Here is a 23,216-nt window from a genome sequence, read left to right on the forward strand (position 1 = left end):
GGGCCAGCTGATTACCAGCTGATAAATGAGTGGCCCCAGGGTCGTAGTTGGAGCAGCAGACAGCTGCAATCAGCATCAGCATCGAAGACATAGCCGCTGGCTGATGCGTACGTTTGTTGTGCTGATTGGAGCAGAGCCGGACACTAGATGGAAGCAGCTGCAGCCTGTGGAGAGGAAAGTGAGCGCACATCTGGATTTATGTACAGCATGCAATTTCTTCCTCTCTTCCTTTCATTCCGCTGAGTGTCAGCGCATGTGTACTGAGCCTCCATCCTTCCACTTCCTCCCTCATTGAATCAGAGCTTTGCTTTCGCCTTTTCTTCCTCTTCAGAGTGTACACAAAGAGGCTCGGAGCTATTCGTGGTCAGTACACACTGCTGATACCAGTCCATCTGCTGGAGAACTATCCTTCTCCTCAAGGGCGTAGATTTGGTTCTCTTATATACATTAGCACTAAGGGAACGCTGGATGACCTGGTGGGTTTTGTCTATAAAACTACTCATCTAAGATTACCACAAAGTAAAAGATCTCTCAGCAAAATTATGCAACATTTTAAGCAGATTATACAAACATTACTAATGAGGCACTCATATGGATATTGGTGGGGACATGTCCCTTGCGTCCATGCCAAATCTACGCCCTCGTTTCTCCTCCTTCTTCTGTCTCACCTCATTTATCACATTAATTCCTTTCTTAGTCTCTGGTTTCCTCTGATTTTATTCCCTTTCCTCGTTTCCTCCTTTGTCGTTTTCTCACCTCTCATCTTGCCTGTCATCCCCTCTCATTTCCTTTCCGCTCCCTTCCCTTTTGTGACCTCTTCCCTCTCCTTCTCTCCGCTCTCGTCTCCTCTGCTCTTATTTCCTTTCCTCTCTGCTTGTCTTCCATCTCCATTTGTTTCCTCTCCTTTCGCTTCATTTCCTTTGCTTTATATGTCTCCTTTTATTTCGTTTTCACCTTTTTCGTTCCTCTCTGTATGTCGCTCCCTTTAATTTAGTCTCCTAATCTCTAGTTTCCTCTCCTCGGTTTTTGTTTGTCACTTCTTGTTTCCTTTTGTTCCTTCTCCTTTCCTCTGCTCTTGTACTCATGTTTCCTCCCTTTATCTCTTCTTTCCTTCTCTCCAGTCTCTCCTACTCTTGTTTCCTCCTCTCCATCACCGTTTCCTCTCTTCTCCTGTCCTTTTTATCGTCCTTTTGTTTCCTTTATGTCTGTCCTCGATACCCTTATTTATTCTCCTCTCATTCCCTCTTCCTTTTATACTCTCCCTGAACCATTTCCTGGTTTCTTTTCCTATGTTATTCCATTCTTTTTGTATTAACCTTCTTATCATCTTTGTCTGTGGTGTGTGTGTGTATTTATGGTGCACTGGAAAGCTCACAGGGACAGCATTCACTATAATCACACACACACTGTTACAGTATCCAGCCCCTTGTATCTCTGTTGCTTTGATGCAGGGAATCAGACTGGCGCTCATTGACTCAGCTCAGCCATGCGTGGGCTGATTCTACATTATAGTCAATATGGGATGAATGCCTGCTCCTGTGTGTGAGAAAAATCCTCGGGCCAGTGTGCTGCAGCCTGCACCCAAAAGCCTTCTGAAGAGCAAACACAGGCATACAGAGAGAACACTAATGCGTACGTAAAGACTTGAGCGGTGCTGACGTATCTGCACACACATTCATTCCCTCTAACAAAGATGTAAGACCTTGTGACATATTTAAGGTTTAGAAATATGCAAGTCTGCTTCATCAGAACGCATTGCTTACTCACAGTGGGACTTGGATTAATTGTGTGTATTATAATACATATGGCTGAAATTTAGAAAAAGAAATACTCTGAGGGATGGTTCCTGAGCTTCTGGTGATTCTGCATTTCTGCCTTTGCAGTCCAATGCAGAAATAAGGACTCGTGATTTTTAGGTCTGTGAAAAGTGCTTGTGCAGAAATTTGCTTTCATGCTGTACAAGGCAGGAAAACAGATTTTATATAATCAGCTGAAGGTGGTCAGGGAAATGAAGGCACAAGGAAAGCTGAAGTAAAGAAATGAAAAACACCTAAATTAAAGCAAAAAAGCTGTTTATTTGTCAATAAACAGATATTTAGACATTTAAAGTGGACGTATTAGTTTTCCAAAATTTTCTGTAATAAATATGCTGATGAAAGAATAGATTTCAAGTAACGAAGTCAGTGTCTGTACAAGTAATCCTGAAATTATATACGTTAGTAATGAGATTGTATATCACTAAATATTGCTCATCGCAGGCACATTCGCTGCTCAAATCTTCAGTTTACACTGCAGTCACACGCATCTAGAGACCGGTTGGTGACTTCCTGGCAACCCCTGGTTGCTAAGGAAGAATGAGTATTCCTTGACAGGTTGGCGAGCGTTTTGTAGCTATCACTGACTAAAAGTGGTCACAAAGAGGGTGTTGCACCAGAAACCTTGGTGTGATTGATTTTTGTGATTGTTTGCAAACACTCGTCAAGTAACTAGCAAGCGGTAGTGAAACAGAGACTGTTTGCTTTCAGGGTAAAAGTTGCTGAAACCAACATGTTTAAAAATGTGCAACATTTACTCTGAAGGTAAGAAGCTTCTGTTTCACAGTTTCACTACCACTTAGCAAGTAGTTGGCGAGGATTTGCAGAAAAGTTGGCATCTTTCATGCAAACTACTGGTGACCATGGCAATTACAAGGAGGTTTTTGGTACAGCATTGTGTACCTATTTTTGATCACTTTCACATAAGCAACCTCTGGATTATATCACTTTCCATGGCAACCAGTTGGGATAATTGACGAGTTTCTACATCTGCATGATAATTCTTTAATCACTGATTTCACAGTGACTGCCAGGAACCTCCTAGAACCACTCACAACACATTCAGGGCATACTCACTTTTCACTAGCAAGCAACGGTTACCAGGTAGTCACCAACTGATCTGTGTAATTTTTTGGTTTTTTTGGGTGGGAGTAGCCACCGAAAAGAAAAAACAGTGTCTTAAAGCCTAAAGATGAGATTAAGACAGAAGCCTGTCTGAATCTCTGTCTGAAAAAAAAAAAGAAGAAGCAAAAAGGCCAAGTGTAAGAAAACAGAGATTTAAAGAAAAAAAAAAACCCAAACAAACTGTGAATCATGCTAAACTATTCTAGTGGTGGTCCCAAAATAAAACCACGAAGCTGGGAATAACAGCATGTAGAAGCAATAAAAACATAGTAGGTATTCTTTAAATGACAACAACATCTCAAATTGATATTACGTAGTTTGCTTCATCGACGTGTCAAAGTGATGATGTTCTGTCATTCAGACACAGGTTATATTTATCTTAATATTCCTAAAGGATTTACTCACACAACTCCAAGTCTGCACCATATAAGATCAGGAGACAGGAGTCAAAAAAGTTTGGCGTCTTCTTTAAGCTTTGGTCTCGTCTTTAGGTTTGCTGAGGTCACCAAACGAACATGAACATGATGCAGGAGTGTTGTGATTTGGCGCTATATAAATAAAATTGAATTGAATTGAATTAATAATGTCCCTCTCCACTAATGTGACAGTGTGCGTTCAGACTTGTGCTTTGTTACAAGTGAAAAAACTTTCACATTCAACACATTCTGAAGCCATCACACTGATGGAAAGCAGCTTGTGTCTGCAAACCGATTAAATTGCTGGCTGAAGCCTGATTTCAGCACCATGGACAGAGCTCAGAGCAGCGCAACTAAATCAGAAAACACATCTGACCTCCTCTCATTCAGTTTACATAACCCATAAAGTCTATAAAAAGAAAGAGTGACTAATAATTAATTGAAACATTTGGAATGCATTGCTTAGGAAGCCGTTTTGATTGATGTTTCCAATGTGTGTTTTCAAAGGCCGATGGTTTATGTTGGTCCTTTTTTTTCTTTGTTTCATTACCGAGCTGGGCATTAGAATTCTTTTACTCCAGCTGTTAGGACATTTTTATTGTCTATGATGGTTAAAACAGGACAGTTTAAACTGAAGAGAAATGCTCCCTTGGTCTGGTTTTTTGCCGCTTTATCGTAGTTTGACACAAACCAGGGATGAATGAAACGTGCAGTTGTGGATTTTACCATGCCTCGGTGTGTCTTGGTGTTTGTTATTATTGTTATTATGATCGCTGCTTTCTGATGTAACATAGGTAGGTTTTGCGATTGTCCAAATGTTCCTGGACCTTTCGCTTTCTGTGTTTCTGTCGTCTATGTTGTTCTTTTCCTTTCTTTCAGTTTTCTTTTCTTTTTCTTTTAAAGGTTAGTTAAAGCTTGAAGGCTCCTCGTATGTCTTTCTTTGTTAGTTTCTTCCCTCCCCTGTTGCCTTGATTGAGTTTACCTGTGCCTTATTATCCCACTATAAAGCCTATGTGTTCTCCCTCGGGCTTTGAAAGGTCTCTCTCCGATTCCCAAGTCTGTCTTTGTGGTCTTGTTTTCACTGCTATGAAAGAAGTTATGTGATTGATCATTTTAAATGCCTGTGTATTTTTTTGTTTTATCAGGGTTACTTAAAAAATAGAGACAGATTATATGAAAAGCTTTAGCAGCGCTGCAGCTTGACAAAATTTAAAACTGAATCACTTTGAGTCAATTCAGATTTGGTCATTTTGCTGAGGGCAGAGGTTTTGCATTCTTTTGTCTAACTTAATCATTTTTCACAAATCACTGTGCACACATTATTGCTACTTTCACAGTTATTTCATTTCATTTTTATTGGCCTGCATTCATTCAACTTCATGAACATGATGAATGTTACCAAAGGCCACACTTTGAATTCATATGGTAATCTTGAATGTCTTTATATATTTCAATTACATGAGAACAAAAAGCAAATAAGGAAAGAAATTTTTTTTGAATGTATCCGGGATGATTTTACAGTCGCAACACACAAAATAAAACTGTGGCTTTCCTTAGCTGAGGCTAAATATCAGTGGGGTTTATTTCAGGGAGAAACGGGGTGACTTTGTGAGAGAGGCTGGATTTTGTTTGTTCACAATATTTATATATAACTGCAGGAGGGACACTGTTTGCACAGAAAGCAAGGACATTTACAATAAAGTGTCATTTTCTACTTTGTGGACTGCTGCTTCCCCACCCATGCTGCTCATCTGTCCCACCTGCTTTTTGCTTCAGTGGGCATGCAAATTTTAACCTTGCAAAGTGTGATCGTGTTTCCGCTAATGTGTCTCTGCTGAACTGTGTGAGCAGCTTCACAAAGCCGACACGCATCTTTACGTTTATCTATAAAAGGAAGGCTGTGAAAGTGGCTTTGGATTCTTTCAAGCATTAGTTCACGATTATCTACTTATTGTAGCATGCTGGGTTTTCTCCATTTTGTAACATAAATGTGAAAAATATCTCAGGTCTTGGAATTAAATTGCTCTTTGGAAAAGATATTGTCCTGTGCAAAAGTCTTGTCCTACCCATTATTTTTTAAAGCTTCTAGCTAGAAACACCTTTGTGGAACTTGTTAAAGTGCTCTTGAGCTGTAGTTCTCTTGCCTTACTGAAGGTTTCTCAAGGTTCTTATTTTGATATTGGCTGTTTTTCACTACGTTTTTGTTCAGTCCTTACTCCTGACCACTTTAAGAGGAAAGTTAAGCCACTTAACACTGATCTACGAGTCAATGATTAGTTGAGCCAAGGAAATGTCAAAGATAGCACAGTTTGACAGGCATAAAATTATATCTTTGCACCAGTGTGGTGATTCCCAGAGACTTGTTAACCACAAACTTTGCATATTTCACATATGGTGTGCAGTGTGTCCTTAGAAATTTGAAGAAACTGGACAAAAGAATGAGAAACAGGCCTAAAAATAATATAGAGGATATGAATAGTAAGGAAAAGTTGTGTCCAGCAAATCCAGTACCTGAGAGTTCGCACTTCAGTTAAACCATTAACTGTTCACCAAAGTTTTAATTTGGTTAATTAAAAGGTCTGTCAGGTCTGTGCAGTGGTTGCAGTTATTGCACTTACAGGACCCCTTAAGTTTTAGGTCTAACCTTGCTTGCTGTGTGGCTGGAAATGGCTGTATACGTAGAAAAAACCCTCCTGTTTTACTGAGAGGACAGCAGGGTCAGCTGAACTGTGCATTTTATGAAGTGCACCTGCTGAAATACAAGGCACATCCTGCTGCACTCACACCGGCAACATAAAAAAACCATATCCACAACATCATTTTAGCAGCAGTTCAAATTTCAAAGAAAATTTCCAAAAAAAGCCGACAGCCCTAACTTTCAGTAACAGGAACACAATGCAGACTAAAGGGCAACACGTACTGAGCAATGTTTTCCAAGTGTGTCTGCAGAGTTTTAGACATCCGTCAGTCATCTGTCACCCGGAACAGATACGCTTGTGTTTCTGCAAACACAAACAATCCACATCAACTCTGACAGGCGTGCATGTGTCACATGCTAATATGATACCCTCTCTAATCATCTTATTCCATAGTCTTTTGTGTTGTGAAGCATGTATCCAGCATTTTTCACAAAGGCATCCAGTATGGCTGTGTTAAATCTCTACAGGAAGACAAATTCTCAGCCTTGTTTGTCATTGATCTGGGATCACCTGTATTAATTATCTGAATACCGATGGGTACTTTAAAAATCACCTGCTTTTTAATGTTATCAGCACAGTGAAAGGCTGTTTTCGGTTTTCATATTTGTAGGAAGGGTAGGCAAATTGATCCAAATATCAACAGTACCATTTCTTGTATTGCATCGATACTTTAGGTTTAGTTGCTCCCCTCTATGTCCAGGACGTTGCTCCAATCAAATCAAAAAGTAGACATCTGTACACACTTTGCTCCTCCCCCTTCTCATTTGTCACTCCTGCAGTGAGTTAGGGAAAAAGAGCATCCTGTCGAGATATTTTATAATGAAAACACTGGAAAAAGGAAGGAAATTCTCTACTGTGAGAACAACGATTTCTAAAAACACATGGAAAAAAAAAACAAAACACAGAAAATAACTTTTTCTCCCAAAACGAGAATGTGAGCTGTGGATTGGTTGCTGCCAGGTTGCCTTGTGATTACTCTGGAAGACACTGACTTCTTCGCAAAGACTCGCTTATTATTCGCCTGATGTGAAATGGAGAACATTTACCTTCAAAGTAAAAATTGGGCCCCACTGAGCCACACTTTTCAAAAGGCACAACTTTTACGTCGACCTCTTCCATGGAAAACTAAAGGAAACTTTTGCAACGTGCCACCAGAGCAATTGCCAGGAGATATTTGGTGCAGCATATGTGTCTTTGCAACCACTAACCAACTGACTGGGGAAAATTCAGTTTTCCCTAAGGACTCATGGTTGCCAGGCTTGAGAGACCTACTACATCTCTCAGTGCTCGATGGATAAACATGAATTGGTGAATTCGATGCTGAAAAATGACTGACCAACCAGGAAACAGAACGTCCATAGACATCAGGTGCTTCAAACCAAAAAACATTGTAACGCAAGAAAAGTCTGGACCTCACACATCACAGCCCATCAACCCTGCAGGATTCAAATGGAATTTTTTGTTGCTGTTTTAACACTGCTCATTAGTATTCATTTTCACAGTAGCAAAGAACTGCTTTCACTCAATAATAATGGATTGGATTTATATAGCGCTTTTCAAGGCACCCAAAGTGCTTTACAATACCACTATTCATTCACTCTTCACACACTGGTGGAGGCAGCTACAGTTGTAGCCACAGCTGCCCTGGGGCAGACTGACAGAAGCGAGGCTGCCATATCGCGCCATCGGCCCCTCTGGCCAACACCAGTAGGCAAGTAGGGTAAAGTGTCTTGCCCAAGGACACAACGACCAGGACAGAGAGCCCAGGGATCGAACCGGCAACCTTCCGGTTACAGATGCGATTCCCAACCCCCTGAGCCACGGTCGCCCCATGAGGTTATAACAACATCCTAACCTTCTAGTAGGTGATTGTCTTCACCTCTTGGTGATTTTTATGCCACTGATACTGAAATTGCATGTTATCTTAATTCTGGTCTCAATGATCCTGAGCTTGAAGCCAGACCGAAGCTCCAGAAAACACAGAAAAGCCACGTTTTGTGTCCTCAGCCAGTCTATAGGGCAGCAAAGTCGTACAGCTGGGAACCTTTGTGGTTTTGGAGGATACTTGATCAGATACATGCCGGTTTTATTGAGAGGAGTGGAGGCTTTTTATCCAGTCAAGCATGTATGACTTCAGATAAGAAAAAGAAGGAGGGAATGAGTTGTTCTGAAAGGACGCCATCCCGATATCATCCTCACTCTGCAGCCCCTGTATAGCCAATCTGCTCAAACAATCACTGCAGCAGAGAGAAAGAATGAAGTCCTCTGACTACCTTCTGGAAAATGTATGAAAGCGAGATGTGGAGATGTGATCCAAGCAGCAGTCCATATCCATTCTGTCTTGTAATGGAAATGCGACACGGTGGGGTGAAAAAGTAGAAACTTATTGACTCTGTCGGTGTGTATGTGGTGACTGAGAGGCAAAGATCGGGTGGGTGAAAGAAAAAAAAGGAGGAATATGGGAAAAAAGAGAGAGACATGGAAGAGTGAGAAACATATACATGAGCTCGCTTCCTCAGGTGGGGAACTGAGCCAGAGGGAGAGAGGTCCAACAATGTCCACAACACTTCCAACAGCAGCTGCACTGCAATATTGATCGCTCGATGGCCACAAGACATACTGAGGACAAAAAACAGCCATTATTTCAGAAGCACATCCATTCACACCTTACTGTTCGCCACGCAGGGGGCATGAGGAGAAAACATAGGAGATATGATTGAGACCTCAGAGATTTCTTTCTGATAAATGTTACTGCCTCACAAAACAACACTTTGTGCACATCTCTGTGTACACAGAGCATGTTTGCATGTTTATTTTTATTTACCTTTCCAAATTTTATTTAAATGTAAGAAATATTTTTTGTTTTAATTATGCATTACTTTATTTTCTTATTTTTCTGGCTGCTGCAGCTGACCATCTGCCTTTGTCTCCCCCCCCGTAGTATTCCCCTCTGTAACATGCTCTGCATTTCCTTCTTCACTACATCCATGAATCTTCTGTGTGGTCTCCCTCTTAGTCTTTCCATCCTGCCTAGGCAGCTCCAGCCTCAAAACCTTTTTCTAATATATCCAATCTCTCTCCTCTGCACATGTCCAAACCATCTGAGCCTTGCATCTCTAACTTTATCTGTAAACTGCTCGATCTGAGCTGTCCGTCTGATGTACTCATTCCTAATCTTGTCCATTCTGATTGCTCTTCAGCTCTGCCACCTCCAGCTTGGCCTATCATCTGTTTGTCAGTGCCACCATCTCCAAACCATACACCATAGTCACCTTCTGTCCTTCTGTCACAAATCACCCCTGACACTCACCTTCGCTGCACTCTCTTCTTCACCTCTCTTGTGCACTATCTGTCCCTTTGGCTGGTTCATCGCGGATGTTTAAATCTTTCCATCTTCTTAACACGTTTCAGCTCTATTCATAATCATCCCAACCAGCTGCACATCCTTTCCAACTCAATCTCTCTGTAACCAGTCGATACAAGTACTTTTCTTCTTCAAGTCCAGAATCAGATATGACTAATCACAAGCTTTTTTTGGTCTTTGCCTCCTCTCTCCCTGCTGTAGACCTAACCTCCCAGTAATCCTGTCTACCTTCTTAATCCACCTGACTATCCCACTTTTTCTTTGCTAACCTCTTCCTCTGGATATTTCTTGAACTTTCACATTCTACCGCCAAGTCTGTTTGTCCTATTTCCTCTGTAATAGGACAAACACTCTCTTGGCGTATCATTCTTCCTTCTTCAACTTCCACCATTTAATCTTTGCCTCCATCTTCACTCATTTCCTCTTCTTGATGTCCAAAGTCATCCTGCAGACAATCAAGTCTCTCCAATTGCACCTTCTGCATGTATTCACCTTCATCGACCTTTCTACATCACCCTATGTTGCTCCCTCTTCTTGAAGCATGTGTTCACCGCAGCCATTTCCATCTTTTGAAAAATCCACTACCATCTGTCCTTTCATATTGTCCTCCATTGCACCGACACAAGACCTCCTCATCACCTCTGTCCCCTTCCCCCACATGTCCATTAAAGTCTGCTCCAATCACCACTCTCTCTTACTCCAGAAATCCTCTTTCTCTTCTAACTAACATCCATGAGTGAAAAATGCTGTGGTAAGAACAAGGTTTATTGGCATATCTAAGAGAACAAAGAGCCACTTTCACGCTGCAGGAACTTCTATATTGTTCTAATAACTGCAGGAGATAGTCCCCCGTCTTTTTTATGTGTCTGGACTGCAGCAACTGGGGACCAGTGTAGTTCTTAGAAACTGTCTCTTTTAGCTTCTACTACAGAGGTAGATTTCCAAGATAAGAGAAACCTCGAGTGACACAGATGTACTGCATTTGGTCATAAGCAGACTCCTGAAATGAACACTGCCCCCCTTCCACGCCATTACTCCATTCACACTCTAATTATTATTATCATCTGCTACTACAGCATCTAATTTGTAAAGATCTACCTGCAATATTTACACAAAGAACTTCAACTCATTTTATTTCATTTTCTTCTTTGCAGCTTATTTATTGCATCTTTTCATTCTTGCACTTTTATTTTATTAAAATTGAATTATTTGATTTTATTTCTCGTTTCGTGTGGAAGACTGGAAAAAGAGGCTGAACAAATCATCACGACAGTAGGTGATGTTGCATCACAGGCCACTGCTCAGCTATTGTAACACCTCCATTATTACAAAGCCTGCAATTCCAGTATTTCAGAAGCTTCTCATTATTTTGGTGCGAAGGACAGAACAGCGCAAACACTAAACAGAAAACAAGCTTAGAAGATGTTTAGCTCTCAGCAGATCTCTCCTGTGGGTGGATCTGTAGTTTATTGTGAAAGTAGCTAATGTGGTTGTAAACCGAAAGTAACTTTGTATCTGTAATTACCTGAATTTGGAAAGAGTAATGGTTTAATGAGTTATAGATAAATGTAATGCAATTATAGTAATGTGTTGCATTGTAATAAATTACCCTCCAACACTCATCCTGTTTTTTAATCGCTGTAGCTCCAATGAGATCCCTTAGGTTTGCACATCCAGCCACAAATCTAATGCAGGTCATATTCAAAGCTTACCTCCTTCGTGAAGACAATACTTCTTCAATTCTCTGGGGGTTAAAATCATTTGGATATGGTTGCAGTACTTAAAAACTCTGTCTGCTTTATTAAATGTTGATGCATTTGGTGATGAAATAGGTTCATGGCTTTTCCTCTCTGTGTTTGCACAGTTGTCTGAGATGATCTGTATATCATCAGCTTTCAGGACTGTCTTGCTTTTACTTTGAAGCAGCACTTGTTTCTTCATATTTCTACCCAACCTCTCATTTTTTTCCCTCAAGGACTCACTTATGTTTGATTGCAAGTTGTTTCTGTAGTCCGATAACTTGTAACGCTGTCAAGCAAAGCACCTTTGTGCAGTATATCTAAGATTTTCATTTACTGGAAAGAACTCATTTTCAGTGTATGTGAATGTAATGATTTTCTGGTGAGGGGAGCAGATTCACCGATTTCAAAGGAAAGTTCGCTGAGATCAACTGATGATGCATTTAAAAAGGTTTTCTGTTAGATGAGAAACACATTAATGTACAGCATGCTCACAAGCTGGCACAGAATCCACGAAAACATCTCCAATGTGTGATTAAGCTGTCAGAGTGAGAGGTGTTTATTTTCATCACCCACCTCGGTCTGTGTCGTACAGGAAGACGAACTTGTTCCAGTCGTAGTGGTCGAGGAGGGACAGGAGGGCCCCACGGATCGACGGCCGGAGCTGCAGGGTGAACTGGCTCTCGCCCTCGGTGGGGAAACTCGGCGTGATGAGGGAGATGTGCAGCGCGCTGCAGAAGGACGTCAACGTGTGGACCGAACGCTTGTCGTACAGGCCGAAGATGGCGAAGACACCGCGGGAGTACTGGGAGCAGACTGCGGAAGGAAACAAGAACATAAAAATTAATTGGTACCATAAATTTGAAGTAGCTTGAGGTAATGGGAATTGAGAGAAAAAAAAATAACATGTCAAGGTTTTATATAGTGAAAAAAGAAGCGAAATGAAGTTTAAGTTCTTTTCAGGCCTTTAGTTATACTGAATATTGTCAAGAAGTCGCCAACTAATGATTTATTTTTATATTGTTATGATAACATATACACAAGTAGTGACAGTTTTCTTTTTCTTCTGGAAATACCAAGTGCACAGTTGGTAATTCTCTTTGGGTTTGGGACCCTTTTCACATTGTTTACAGCCATAGACTGTATATAAAAGATAGCTGCAGCCACTTGACATCACCATTTTGGTTACTTGTGTGTTTGCCGTGAGCCAGAAGTATCCAACTATGGTTTTTCAAATGCTAAGTTAGCAAAATGCATCCATAAACAGTCCGGGTACACACACAGATAAATCCTAATTTATTGGTAACATAATAAAAGACTTTCAGTCACAAAACTGGAACAGAAACTGCTTAGACCCTTAAAAATGCTTTACCAATGCAAAGGGAGTGAAGGGACTTTTATAAGCATTCAAAGTAGAAAGCATTAAATTCAAGCCTTAACAAAGCTTAATCAGACGAGCAGGGGCGGGGTTATTATTTAAAAAAAAAGGAAAGGCATTTAGTATTACTGGGGTCGGCCTGCATTCAGCTTCATCATCCCTCTGGGTTCCCTGTTAGCTTTGTGTTAGCATGCTGTCTGTGCAGATTTTCGCAAAGAGCCGAAGTTGTGTTGCTTTTGTTTTACCCTGGATGCAGTTTGAACTTTACCATCACATTCTTGACCTTTTGTGCAATAAAAGGAATCTTTTATTCTCCACTCCTGAATAGCTGTAGGACCGCTCCACCACTTTCCTCCTCCCAGATACAAACTGAAATCAGCTGATTGTACCACACGTGCGTTTTTCTTTCCATCTACCTGGAGCGCAGGTAACTGATGAACCTTTGGAACGTGAGTAACAATATAATTGTAACTGCTGAATTTAGCACTGTAAAGTGTGGTTACACTGAAAGGAGTTTCACCCAAAACTGCAGGTGAGTTTAAAAAAGATTCACCCATGAAGTGGAAAATGAGCCACAGAGACTAAAACCAGCATTTGTGACAATCTGTAAAGATGATTATTTCTGATCTAAGGAACATTATAACACAGGAGTCTATAATAACTTTATTAATAATAACTTTTTTATACAGCACACACACTTACAAAAGGCCAACAGCTGTTATATGGTCTCAGTGGCTCTGCTATATATGCAGGAGCTCGGTCATGTGGGGCTTTATATGTATAAAAGTTTTAAATGTCTTGTCTTTCTCCCTCACCCCCAATCAGTAACAGGAGGTGGCTGCTGGTTTTGCCCGTTTCTTCTCTGTAAAAGGGAGTTTTTCCTTCCCACTTTTGTCAGGTGCCTACTCATAGGTTGTGGGGTTGTAGGGTCTTTATTTTATGATACTAAGCACCCAGAGGTGACTGCTGCATCCTGGACGAGTTACAGATGGGCTAAGGAAGACTAATAAATGTAAAAAGTGAGTTACAAACATCAATATGGAGGAAAATAAAGTGTGTCTACAGGGACTGACTTTCTTTTGTACTGAGCATCAAGTGCTCACAAAAGGAACTTTAGTTTTTGATACTTTTTCACTGGCTTTTGTTTTTAACCCAGAGCCCAGAGCTTCCTCAGACCCTGGATCTGTTTCACACGAGGGGAGAAAACTAGGGCAACTCAAACACAATGCATTGATGAACTAGTTTTTTGAAATATATTTTTCTCACAACAAATATCAAGTGTACAACAAAGGATTTTGTCACGCTGTGTATCAGTTCATTTTTCCTATATTCGGCACATTCGTCACTATGATAACTTCATTATTTAGCAGCATAAAAACAACATGCAATGAGGGCTCATCTCCAGAGAAACACATCTTAAATCATTCAAGTCCCACGCTCACAGGAAGCGATATTTTACAAGAACCGAGCGCTTAATATGAGCAGTGATAGCCATCGCATTTAACTAAGACCTCGCTGCTTTGAATGACAATTGATTGGTGGGAAATGTGGTGCAAAAATCACCACGGCAATAAGCGCTTAGCACCATGACTGGCGACAAAATAACAAACCATTATCCCGCTGATTACCACTTTAAATCCTTTCAAGAGAGCCACTGAATGCAGCAAACAGAGATCAAAACCAAACACGTCCGTTTCCTCTGATGCTTTCATCTAAAAAGGCTGTTCCCGTCTCCCATTTAAACAGCAAAACAACAGTACCAACAACTAAATCACTCCCCTTGCTGTTGTTTAGATATATTCTAGAGGACATATTCCCCATTAACAAAACACATCATGCTCATGCTGCTCTGCTTTCATGGCATAAAAGCAGCACCAACTGAACCTGCGTCTGTTGTGTTTATTGGTCAGACTTTGAATTAAATGGAACGCCTGCATTTGCATACACAAGCTGTGCTATACACACATATACACAATGTGTCCTGCTTGAGGAAATCTTCTCATTATAGAAAGGTTTGGCTGTCTACTAGAGCTGTACTATAATTGCCCACTTTCTGCACACACGGAACAACAACAGAGAGTAAAGATAATGAGCGTCCTCTGCCAGTTTCCGGGTGCGAGGAGAATCAGAGTGAGTGGCGAACTGAAGGAAGAGCTCAAGATGTTCCCGTTGTTAAAGGAAAACTGGGGGTGGGGAAGTAAACAAGAGAGCTGCTTTACTGACTAACTCATTGTTTCTATGCAGAGAGTGCAGTGCGCTGCTGTTGAGACAGAGGGGGAGAGAGAGTGTGCATATTTCTAATCTTCCTCCCTCAGTGAAACAAACAAGGCGGCAGTAAAAAAACTAAAAGGAAAGTCACTCTTCTTCTACACACAATTATAGTCCACAGAGGTGCTGGGAACTATACTACCAGGGGGAAAAACAGTCAAGACTGTACAGTAGTTCGCCTTCAGGGATTTCAGCCAGAATGACTTTAGGAAATAGTCAGGTGAGGCCATATTCAGAGTGACAGTTTACACTGGAAGCAGCTTGTGGGATAACTGGGCCGTTCACTCAGGAAACTGGAGTTTGTAGCGTTTCTCAGTCTTTTCAAACTTAGCTGACTCGTTTCCAGAGGGAATTTGTTAGATTTAGGCAGCTAAAACCACTACTTAGCCCTAGTCATGAAAGCCTCGGCCTAGGAAAAATGTTCCTCGACCGTTTGGTGGCGTTAAATGGTTGGAACTACCACAGCTGCAAACACAGGCCAAACTGCTCAAAGAGTGGAACTGTGAGGAGTGCCATGCAGGCTTTTAAGTTTCACTACTACTCGATGGTTAGTTGGCCATTGTTTGCAGACGAATCGGGAACTTCCATGCAAACTATAGATGACTGCGACAATCTGCTAGCAATCAATGTTTTGCAACCAACTTGACCCTGCGATAGCCAGCAACCTGTCAGGAAATACACATTTATCCCTAGTGACTGGAGATTGGAGCCACGTTGGAAGGTCTTGAAGGCAAAATGTATTTTTGTGTGAGCACGTAGAGGGATGCATTAAGACAAACGGTGGGTGAGTTAGGGTTAGTGTTTTCCATGTAATTTTGAGAATCAGACACTTAATTTCCTGCATTCTGGAGAGCTTTAAATAATTATTCTCAACTTTTCTAAATGAAAATGATCATTGTTGTGTCAACATCCAAGTGATTTCCAGCATTTAGTGTGGCATGTTGATACAGTCACTCCAATCACCTCATACAGTGGGGCAAAAAAGTATTTAGTCAGCCACCGATTGTGCAAGTTCCCCCACTTAAAATGATGACAGAGGTCAGTAATTTGCACCAGAGGTACACTTCAACTGTGAGAGACAGAATGTGAAAAAAAAATCCATGAATCCACATGGTAGGATTTGTAAAGAATTTATTCGTAAATCAGGGTGGAAAATAAGTATTTGGTCAATAACAAAAATACAACTCAATACTTTGTAACATAACCTTTGTTGGCGATAACAGAGGTCAAACGTTTACTATAGGTCTTTACCAGGTTTGCACACACAGTAGCTGGTATTTTGGCCCATTCCTCCATGCAGATCTTCTCGAGAGCAGTGATGTTTTGGGGCTGTCACCGAGCAACACAGACTTTCAACTCCCGCCACAGATTTTCTATGGGGTTGAGGTCTGGAGACTGGCTAGGCCACTCCAGGACTTTCAAATGCTTCTTACGGAGCCACTCCTTTGTTGCCCGGGCGGTGTGTTTTGGATCATTGTCATGCTGGAAGACCCAGCCTCGTTTCATCTTCAAAGTTCTCACTGATGGAAGGAGGTTTTGGCTCAAAATCTCACGATACATGGCCCCATTCATTCTGTCCTTAACACGGATCAGTCGTCCTGTCCCCTTGGCAGAAAAACAGCCCCATAGCATGATGTTTCCACCCCATGCTTCACAGTAGGTATGGTGTTCTTGGGATGCAACTCAGTATTCTTCTTCCTCCAAACACGACGAGTTGAGTTCATACCAAAAAGTTCTACTTTGGTTTCATCTGACCACATGACATTCTCCCAATCCTCTGCTGTATCATCCATGTGCTCTCTGGCAAACTTCAGACGGGCCTGGACATGCACTGGCTTCAGCAGCGGAACACGTCTGGCACTGCGGGATTTGATTCCCTGCCGTTGTAGTGTGTTACTGATGGTGACCTTTGTTACTTTGGTCCCAGCTCTCTGCAGGTCATTCACCAGGTCCCCCCGTGTGGTTCTGGGATCTTTGCTCACCGTTCTCATGATCATTTTGACCCCACGGGATGAGATCTTGCGTGGAGCCCCAGATCGAGGGAGATTATCAGTGGTCTTGTATGTCTTCCATTTTCTGATGATTGCTCCCACAGTTGATTTTTTCACACCAAGCTGCTTGCCTATTGTAGATTCACTCTTCCCAGTCTGGTGCAGGTCTACAATACTTTTCCTGGTGTCCTTCGAAAGCTCTTTGGTCTTGGCCATGGCGGAGTTTGGAGTCTGACTGTTTGAGGCTGTGGACAGGTGTCTTTTATACAGATGATGAGTTCAAACAGGTGCCATTCATACAGGTAACGAGTGGGGGACAGAAAAGCTTCTTACAGAAGACGTTACAGGTCTGTGAGAGCCAGAGATTTTCCTTGTTTGAGGTGACCAAATACTTATTTTCCACCCTAATTTACGAAGAAATTATTTACAAATCCTACCATGTGAATTCATGGATTTTTTTTTCACATTCTGTCTCTCACAGTTGAAGTGTACCTCTGGTGTAAATTACTGACCTCTGTCATCATTTTAGGTGGGGGAACTTGCACAATCGGTGGCTGACTAAATACTTTTTTGCCCCACCGTAGGTGCAGCCAGCCTCACTAGGTTTGAACCTTGGACTTAACGTGCTGCGGCAGTGCAAACGCACTGACAAGATTGCATGTTCCTTTCTCAAGGCATAAAACAAAGGGGGGAGTTGATATTTACATAGTAAAAAAATAATCTCTTATATCTTTGAAATGAACTGACTGTGCCTTTGTTTAGAAAACAACACAACTTCTGTTTTTCACTCTTAAAAGTAACCACACCTGTGAACACTGCTGGGGCTTGCGTACACATAGCTTTTGCTCTGTTTAGTAAATGTGGATATATATGATCAGCCTGAGTCTGCAGTGGTTTCCTCCCTCAGCCTAAAGACTGCACGTTAGGTTCTCTGGTGATTCTAAACAACCGTAGGCCTGAATGTGAGTGTCCCTGTGTTTGGTCTGTGATGGACTGGAGGCCTGTCGCCCCGTGTCAGCTGGGATAGGGCTTGGCCTCGCTGTGACCCTCGGTTGGATAAGACTTTTAAAAAATTGACGAATGGATAGCTGGAGACATCAGAGTGTAGCTCATTCAGTTGTTCCCGCCTGGCGTCAGGGTACTTTTGTATCTTTTCTTTGTGGAGGTAACCCCTCGCTTCACTTTATGATAAATATACGTTAAGGCCCTTTGGACTTTGGTAAGTTTCAACAAGATTTATGCTTACTGTGCACAGTCCTCTAAGAGAAAGAGTGAGTGGGCAAATTCATGTTTTCTAAATATTAGAGAGGACATGTCCCCTGTGTCCTGTCCTGCCCCCACCCCCAAATCCATGTCCATGCCTTAAGGCACCCCACATGATGTAACTTCACTGTTAAAGTTTGCTTTTCCCTGAGTCATGACTGACTCATTTAAAATCAGTTTCGGTGTTGGGCGGGAGGGCTAAATTATTTTATCTCCACAGATTCAGAGAACTGCACTTGGCCAAATGAAACCCAAGCCTTTCAGTGTTTTTGCAGTAAAATATTCTCTTAAAGTAACTTCAATTTTGCACTGTTAATGAAAAGAAGGAAGGGGCTTTCAGCATATGCAACAGTAATGCTACTTTACAGGCCGTCTGAAGTTCTAGTTGAATGTGCAGACAGGTTCGGGAATGCAGCTTTCCGTCGTTAGATTAGGAGGCCTGTGTCCGACCAATTTAGCCTCCAAGCCTATGAGCGGGCAGAATGGTGTATGTTTTTGATTGACAGCTGAGCCAGCAGGAGCGCTGACATCAAAACAAACCTGTACTGCAAAGTAAGCACTCAAGCCAAGAACAGATGGCTCATTTTTAGAGATGGTGCAAAAGAAAAAAGACCACAGAGCTGAAATTATGGATGCTTCTATTTTTCGTTTTTTTTTTTTTTTAGCTGATCAGCTTTACTGACACTCAGCTCAGTTTGACCTCTGAGGATATTTATTTAATGTTTAACCAACCAAAAAGCCAAAACAAAAATGAACCATAGATTAAATATGTAGAAAGAGAGGTAAGAGCTGCGGGAGGAGGGTTGTCTTCTTAACCTTAACCTGAAATCTTCCTAAGCTATCTTCAAGGTTTGCTTTTCAAAGCTATTAGCATTTCCTTCAGCCAACAAAAGCTCAGGTTTCGGATCATTTTTATGTATTTAGAGAAGATCTAAACATTGGAGGGGAAAAGAAAGAATAATTACATTTTACATAGCCTGATTGCAGCAATGTATCACAGTGCCAAATATCTCCACTTATGGCCACAAATGGTCCTTTAAGACCACACAGTTATTAACACCTACTGTGTGTCTCCACATTGAAGGATGGGGGCAAACAGGGAGAGAGGGAGAGAGTCCACTCAACCAAGAAAGGAGTGCAGAGGTTGGAAAATCCACACAGCCCACTGATGTCCCCTCCAGGGATAGGATGACATCAGCGCACGCAGAGATACACAAGCACACACACACGCACACACTTCACTGAATCCTGAATATATGTCAGCCCGCACCCACGCTGTGCATGGCGAGCTGCTGTTACGCAGAAACACCAGATTGAATAACAACACGTATGTAAGTAAAGCTGCTGAAATTAAAACCGTCTCTGTCTCCAATTACTGCCTGTTTTCATTAGAGTTCAAACAAAACTAACAGTATTACCACTGAAATGCTACTATCACATACAGTACATGGACTACGTAAATACTGAACTCAAATCCTTTTGTTTTATGTTTAACACATTTGTGGGCAAAGATTTGTGTCCCTGTTGACTGAATATTAAAGCTACAGGACAAAAAGACAGAATTCAATTCAATTTGATTTTGTTTACATGTCACCAAATCACAATAACGGCTGCCTTAAGGCACTTTATGTTGTAAGGTAAAGACTGCAATAAAACAGAGAAAACCTGAACAATCAGATGACGCACTATAAGAAAGCATTTGCATTAACAGGACCATGCTCAGGAAGGAGCAGCCATCTTCCACGACTTCAGCATTAAGACTGTTTTAAATGCTTGTTTTCTACTCTTGGTTCTGTATAAGATCAGTGAAGGTTGATTTCCTTCATATAGTTATCTCAGGCACAGGCCTAGCAACAATGGTTGCTAGGGAAAACTGTATATTATAAAGGCTGGGGAGTTGTTGATCCCTATGTGAAACCAATCGGCCAAACGATGTATAGCATTCGCCTCCTCCCTGCAATTAGCACATTTTAAAAGTTGCAACTTTTATTTTGAAGGTCAACAGTCTAAGTCTCCCTATTTGCACCTAGCTCTTTGATTGTTGGAAACCAATTATCAACCACTCAGGGAATTCACTTTTCCCTAGCATTTTTTGTTGCCAGGGTGTTGCTGACCAGTCTGTAGGTTTCTGTGTCTAAGGCCTAAGATACACAGCACCACCCCTCTGCTATTTAAAACTTCTGTTTACACTCAGGAGCCAATAATAAGAAAGTTAGCTTGTTTTCTTAGGGTTAGGGGTTAGGGTTAGGGGTTAGGGTTAGATATCATCATTTATTTGTTAATTTATTGATTGTCTTTTGTACTATTAACCTAAACCTATTTCCCTGTTTTAGTGGAGTAGAAGTAAAACCAGAAATAATGTCCTCTCTACCCTATTAAAGGAAAACTCTTCCAGGCACAAATCATTTTTAAAATCATCATCAAAAACATCAACGGAAGGCTCAAAAATCCCAAAGCAGCTGCCCGTTTGGCAGTCTTTCAGACGTGCTACCTCTGATGCTGAAATATTCCACACGGTTTCTCACTATACATCCTGGCCAACTGTGAGAATAACAAAGCACTTCCTTTTATTATTTTTTCCCTTTATTATTCCCATTCACTTAGAATCTGCCAACGGGATCACCGTGTCCAGGGAAGCTCTGGCAGAGTGGAGGGCACAATATGGGTGTATGCCACATGCCACATGGCAAATAATGAGAATCATTCATTTCATTAAAGAAGATTGCCTCCACACTGAACATGGAATCAATCAAAACCACAAACAGATAGAAGCCTGGCCTACGCCTGCTCATCCACTGGGATCTCTACTATCTGTAGTGTGAGGATTCTGGATTTCGGGCAAAAAAAAAAAAAAAAAAAAAAAGCCTGTATGATAACAAACATTCAGATAGTTTGTGCATTACCATGGAAGTGTCTCATTGGCCTGAAAGTCAACCAAAGTTGAAGAACTACTGCTGGCCAGACAAAGAGCAAGCAGTCCTGCTGGAGTCACTCTGGGATCGCATTAAGAGATAAAGCTGAGAGAGCATAAACCCACAAAAGAACTGAGGCAAGTTTTCTGAGTTGCTTGGAAGAAACTACATGCATCACCATGAAAAACTGTAGGAACCTATAACAGAGTTGGTTTTATTTTAAAAGTAAAGATATAGCAACTTTACTGCACTCTGACGTTAACCTATAAATAACACTGCCTCAGTTTTCTTTTCGTCTTTCTTTTAGTACTCCCGCAACGTACTCTGCAGAAGCACATCCTCTGAAGAATGAGATACTCGTGTTTTATGTGTTTAACTAGCACAGCCTGGAACAGACCACCATGCTTCATTTACAACCTTTAATACTGTTACTGATTTTCTAAACAATGTTAAAGTCTGAAGTAATTGAGATTATGAGCCCGAAAAACAATAAAAATCTCAGGCTCCATCTGCACTAAATGACTTCTGAATGCTTGCTTTCTGACAGGTTTTTCTAAACCTGGCTCTGTATGATGTCAGTCTCAGATGTTGCCCTCTCAAGCATACAACTCTGTCTAAAATGACCTCTCAGGCACACACATGAGGCAACGAATAAAACATACGGAGCTGGAAACGAGTGTTATGTAGAGCCATTATGTAGAGCTCAGTATTTTTATATCATAAATAGATTAAATAACTTCTTCGAACTGCAACTCAAGGAACTGTACCATGTCTTTAGGATTCTTTAGCCCACTGGTTTCATTTTAAGGCTTTTGGGTGCTCTCCTCAAAGTCCAAACTCCACCCTCACAGACATATGTATCGCATCAAAACAAAGCCAACAAGAGGGTGTAGACTGGACTTACATTCATTGTCAGATTGGGATACATATAAAAAACATAACAATTGGGAGATAGACACCTTTATATTTAATATTCTGGTTAAACGTTTGCTTTTTCATAAAGCTTATAGTTAAACTTGGATCAGGTGACTCTGAACCATCCTGTGCTTTAGGCTCAGGCTGCTGAGGGACTTCCCATGATGAACAGAGCACTTGTTCTAATGCTGCATACCATTTAATTTTGTCTTCTTCCTCTGTGTCCCCATACTGTCCTTTCATTTCTTCTCCTTCCTCTTACACCCCAGCAAGTTGCAACAGATGGCTGCCCCTCCTCCCCAAGCCTGGTTCTGCTGGACGTCTCTTCCTGTTCAAAGTGAGTTCTTCCTCCTCACTGTCGCCAAGTGATCCTTTTGTGTGTGTTTATTGGGTTTTTCTCTCTAATATTGGTCTTCACTTTACCATATAAAGCCCCCTCAGACAACTGTAGTTCTGAAATATTCCCATAGAGATAAAACTCAATTGAACTGAGCTGCCTGCTAATACAAACTCTATAAACTAATAAAAATCAGCAGTGTGTTTACAGGATGTTCAGCTGCCCCCAGGTGGCCAAAAAGATTCATTATTAAATTGTTTTTAATATCAGCATGCTCATGCATGCAGTTTGCACATTTGGTCAATCATTAGGGCACTGATTGTGTCCTGATGATTGATGATATTCCCAGGCCACAGTAGGTAGCCAAATACTCCTTACACAATGAGATGATAATGACAGATCCACCAGACCCCTGGCTGAATCTACAGGTCTGATCATCCTTGGACTTTAGACTGATGACCTGACCTGATTTTTCCATTTGGCAAGTCCCTGGGTGGGCTAATGGGTACATTAATCTTTAATTTCTACGGCATATAGGAGGTATAATGCCAAGTGAATCTGCTCACACAGGATCAAAGTAAGCAAGTTAATGGAGTTACACACTGCCATCTTGTACTTCGTGCTCCTTAAGTCCAATTAAGCATTTCCAGCTTCTCTCTAATTTATTATTACATCATACAAAACAAGTAAATTAAGGGGCAGTTATACCATTTGGCTCCCTTTTTGTGGCATTCCTAACTTCTGAAAAGCTGCAACAAAATGTGACTATTTTAAAGCACCTGAAACACACACAGAAAAAAGAATTTAATTTCACAAAAATGTCAAAAGGACTTGTACTCTGTCTGCGATGTGACAATTCTCGTGTGTTTTTGAGACACTCAGAGCAGGCTTGCTGCAGCGCAAAGACACCACAGAGGCCAATAGTAGCAATCCATCAGAGTCAGGCTGCATCAAACTGATTGCTCTATATGACCCAGTAGTGATGTGACAGCAGT

At 41.3% G+C, this 23,216-nt stretch overlaps 1 protein-coding gene across 3 annotated transcripts in view; it reads right to left on the reverse strand.

The window, feature by feature from the left end:
• The window catches only part of gria4b (glutamate receptor, ionotropic, AMPA 4b), a 158,803-nt gene that overhangs the window by 72,900 nt on the left and 62,687 nt on the right, over window positions 1–23,216 (reverse strand). For all 3 annotated transcript variants that reach the window (XR_013911778.1, XM_026182433.2, XM_026182432.2), the window contains exon 3: window positions 11,734–11,973. Coding sequence is in view for 2 of the 3 variants with exons in the window: in XM_026182433.2 (XP_026038218.1) it covers window positions 11,734–11,973 (240 nt within the window). In the remaining variant the exon portion in view is untranslated. The remainder of the gene's footprint in view (window positions 1–11,733; window positions 11,974–23,216) is intronic.

Source organism: Astatotilapia calliptera, chromosome 10 (genome assembly GCF_964374335.1).
Source record: "Astatotilapia calliptera chromosome 10, fAstCal68.1, whole genome shotgun sequence".
NCBI classification, from domain to species: domain Eukaryota; kingdom Metazoa; phylum Chordata; class Actinopteri; order Cichliformes; family Cichlidae; genus Astatotilapia; species Astatotilapia calliptera.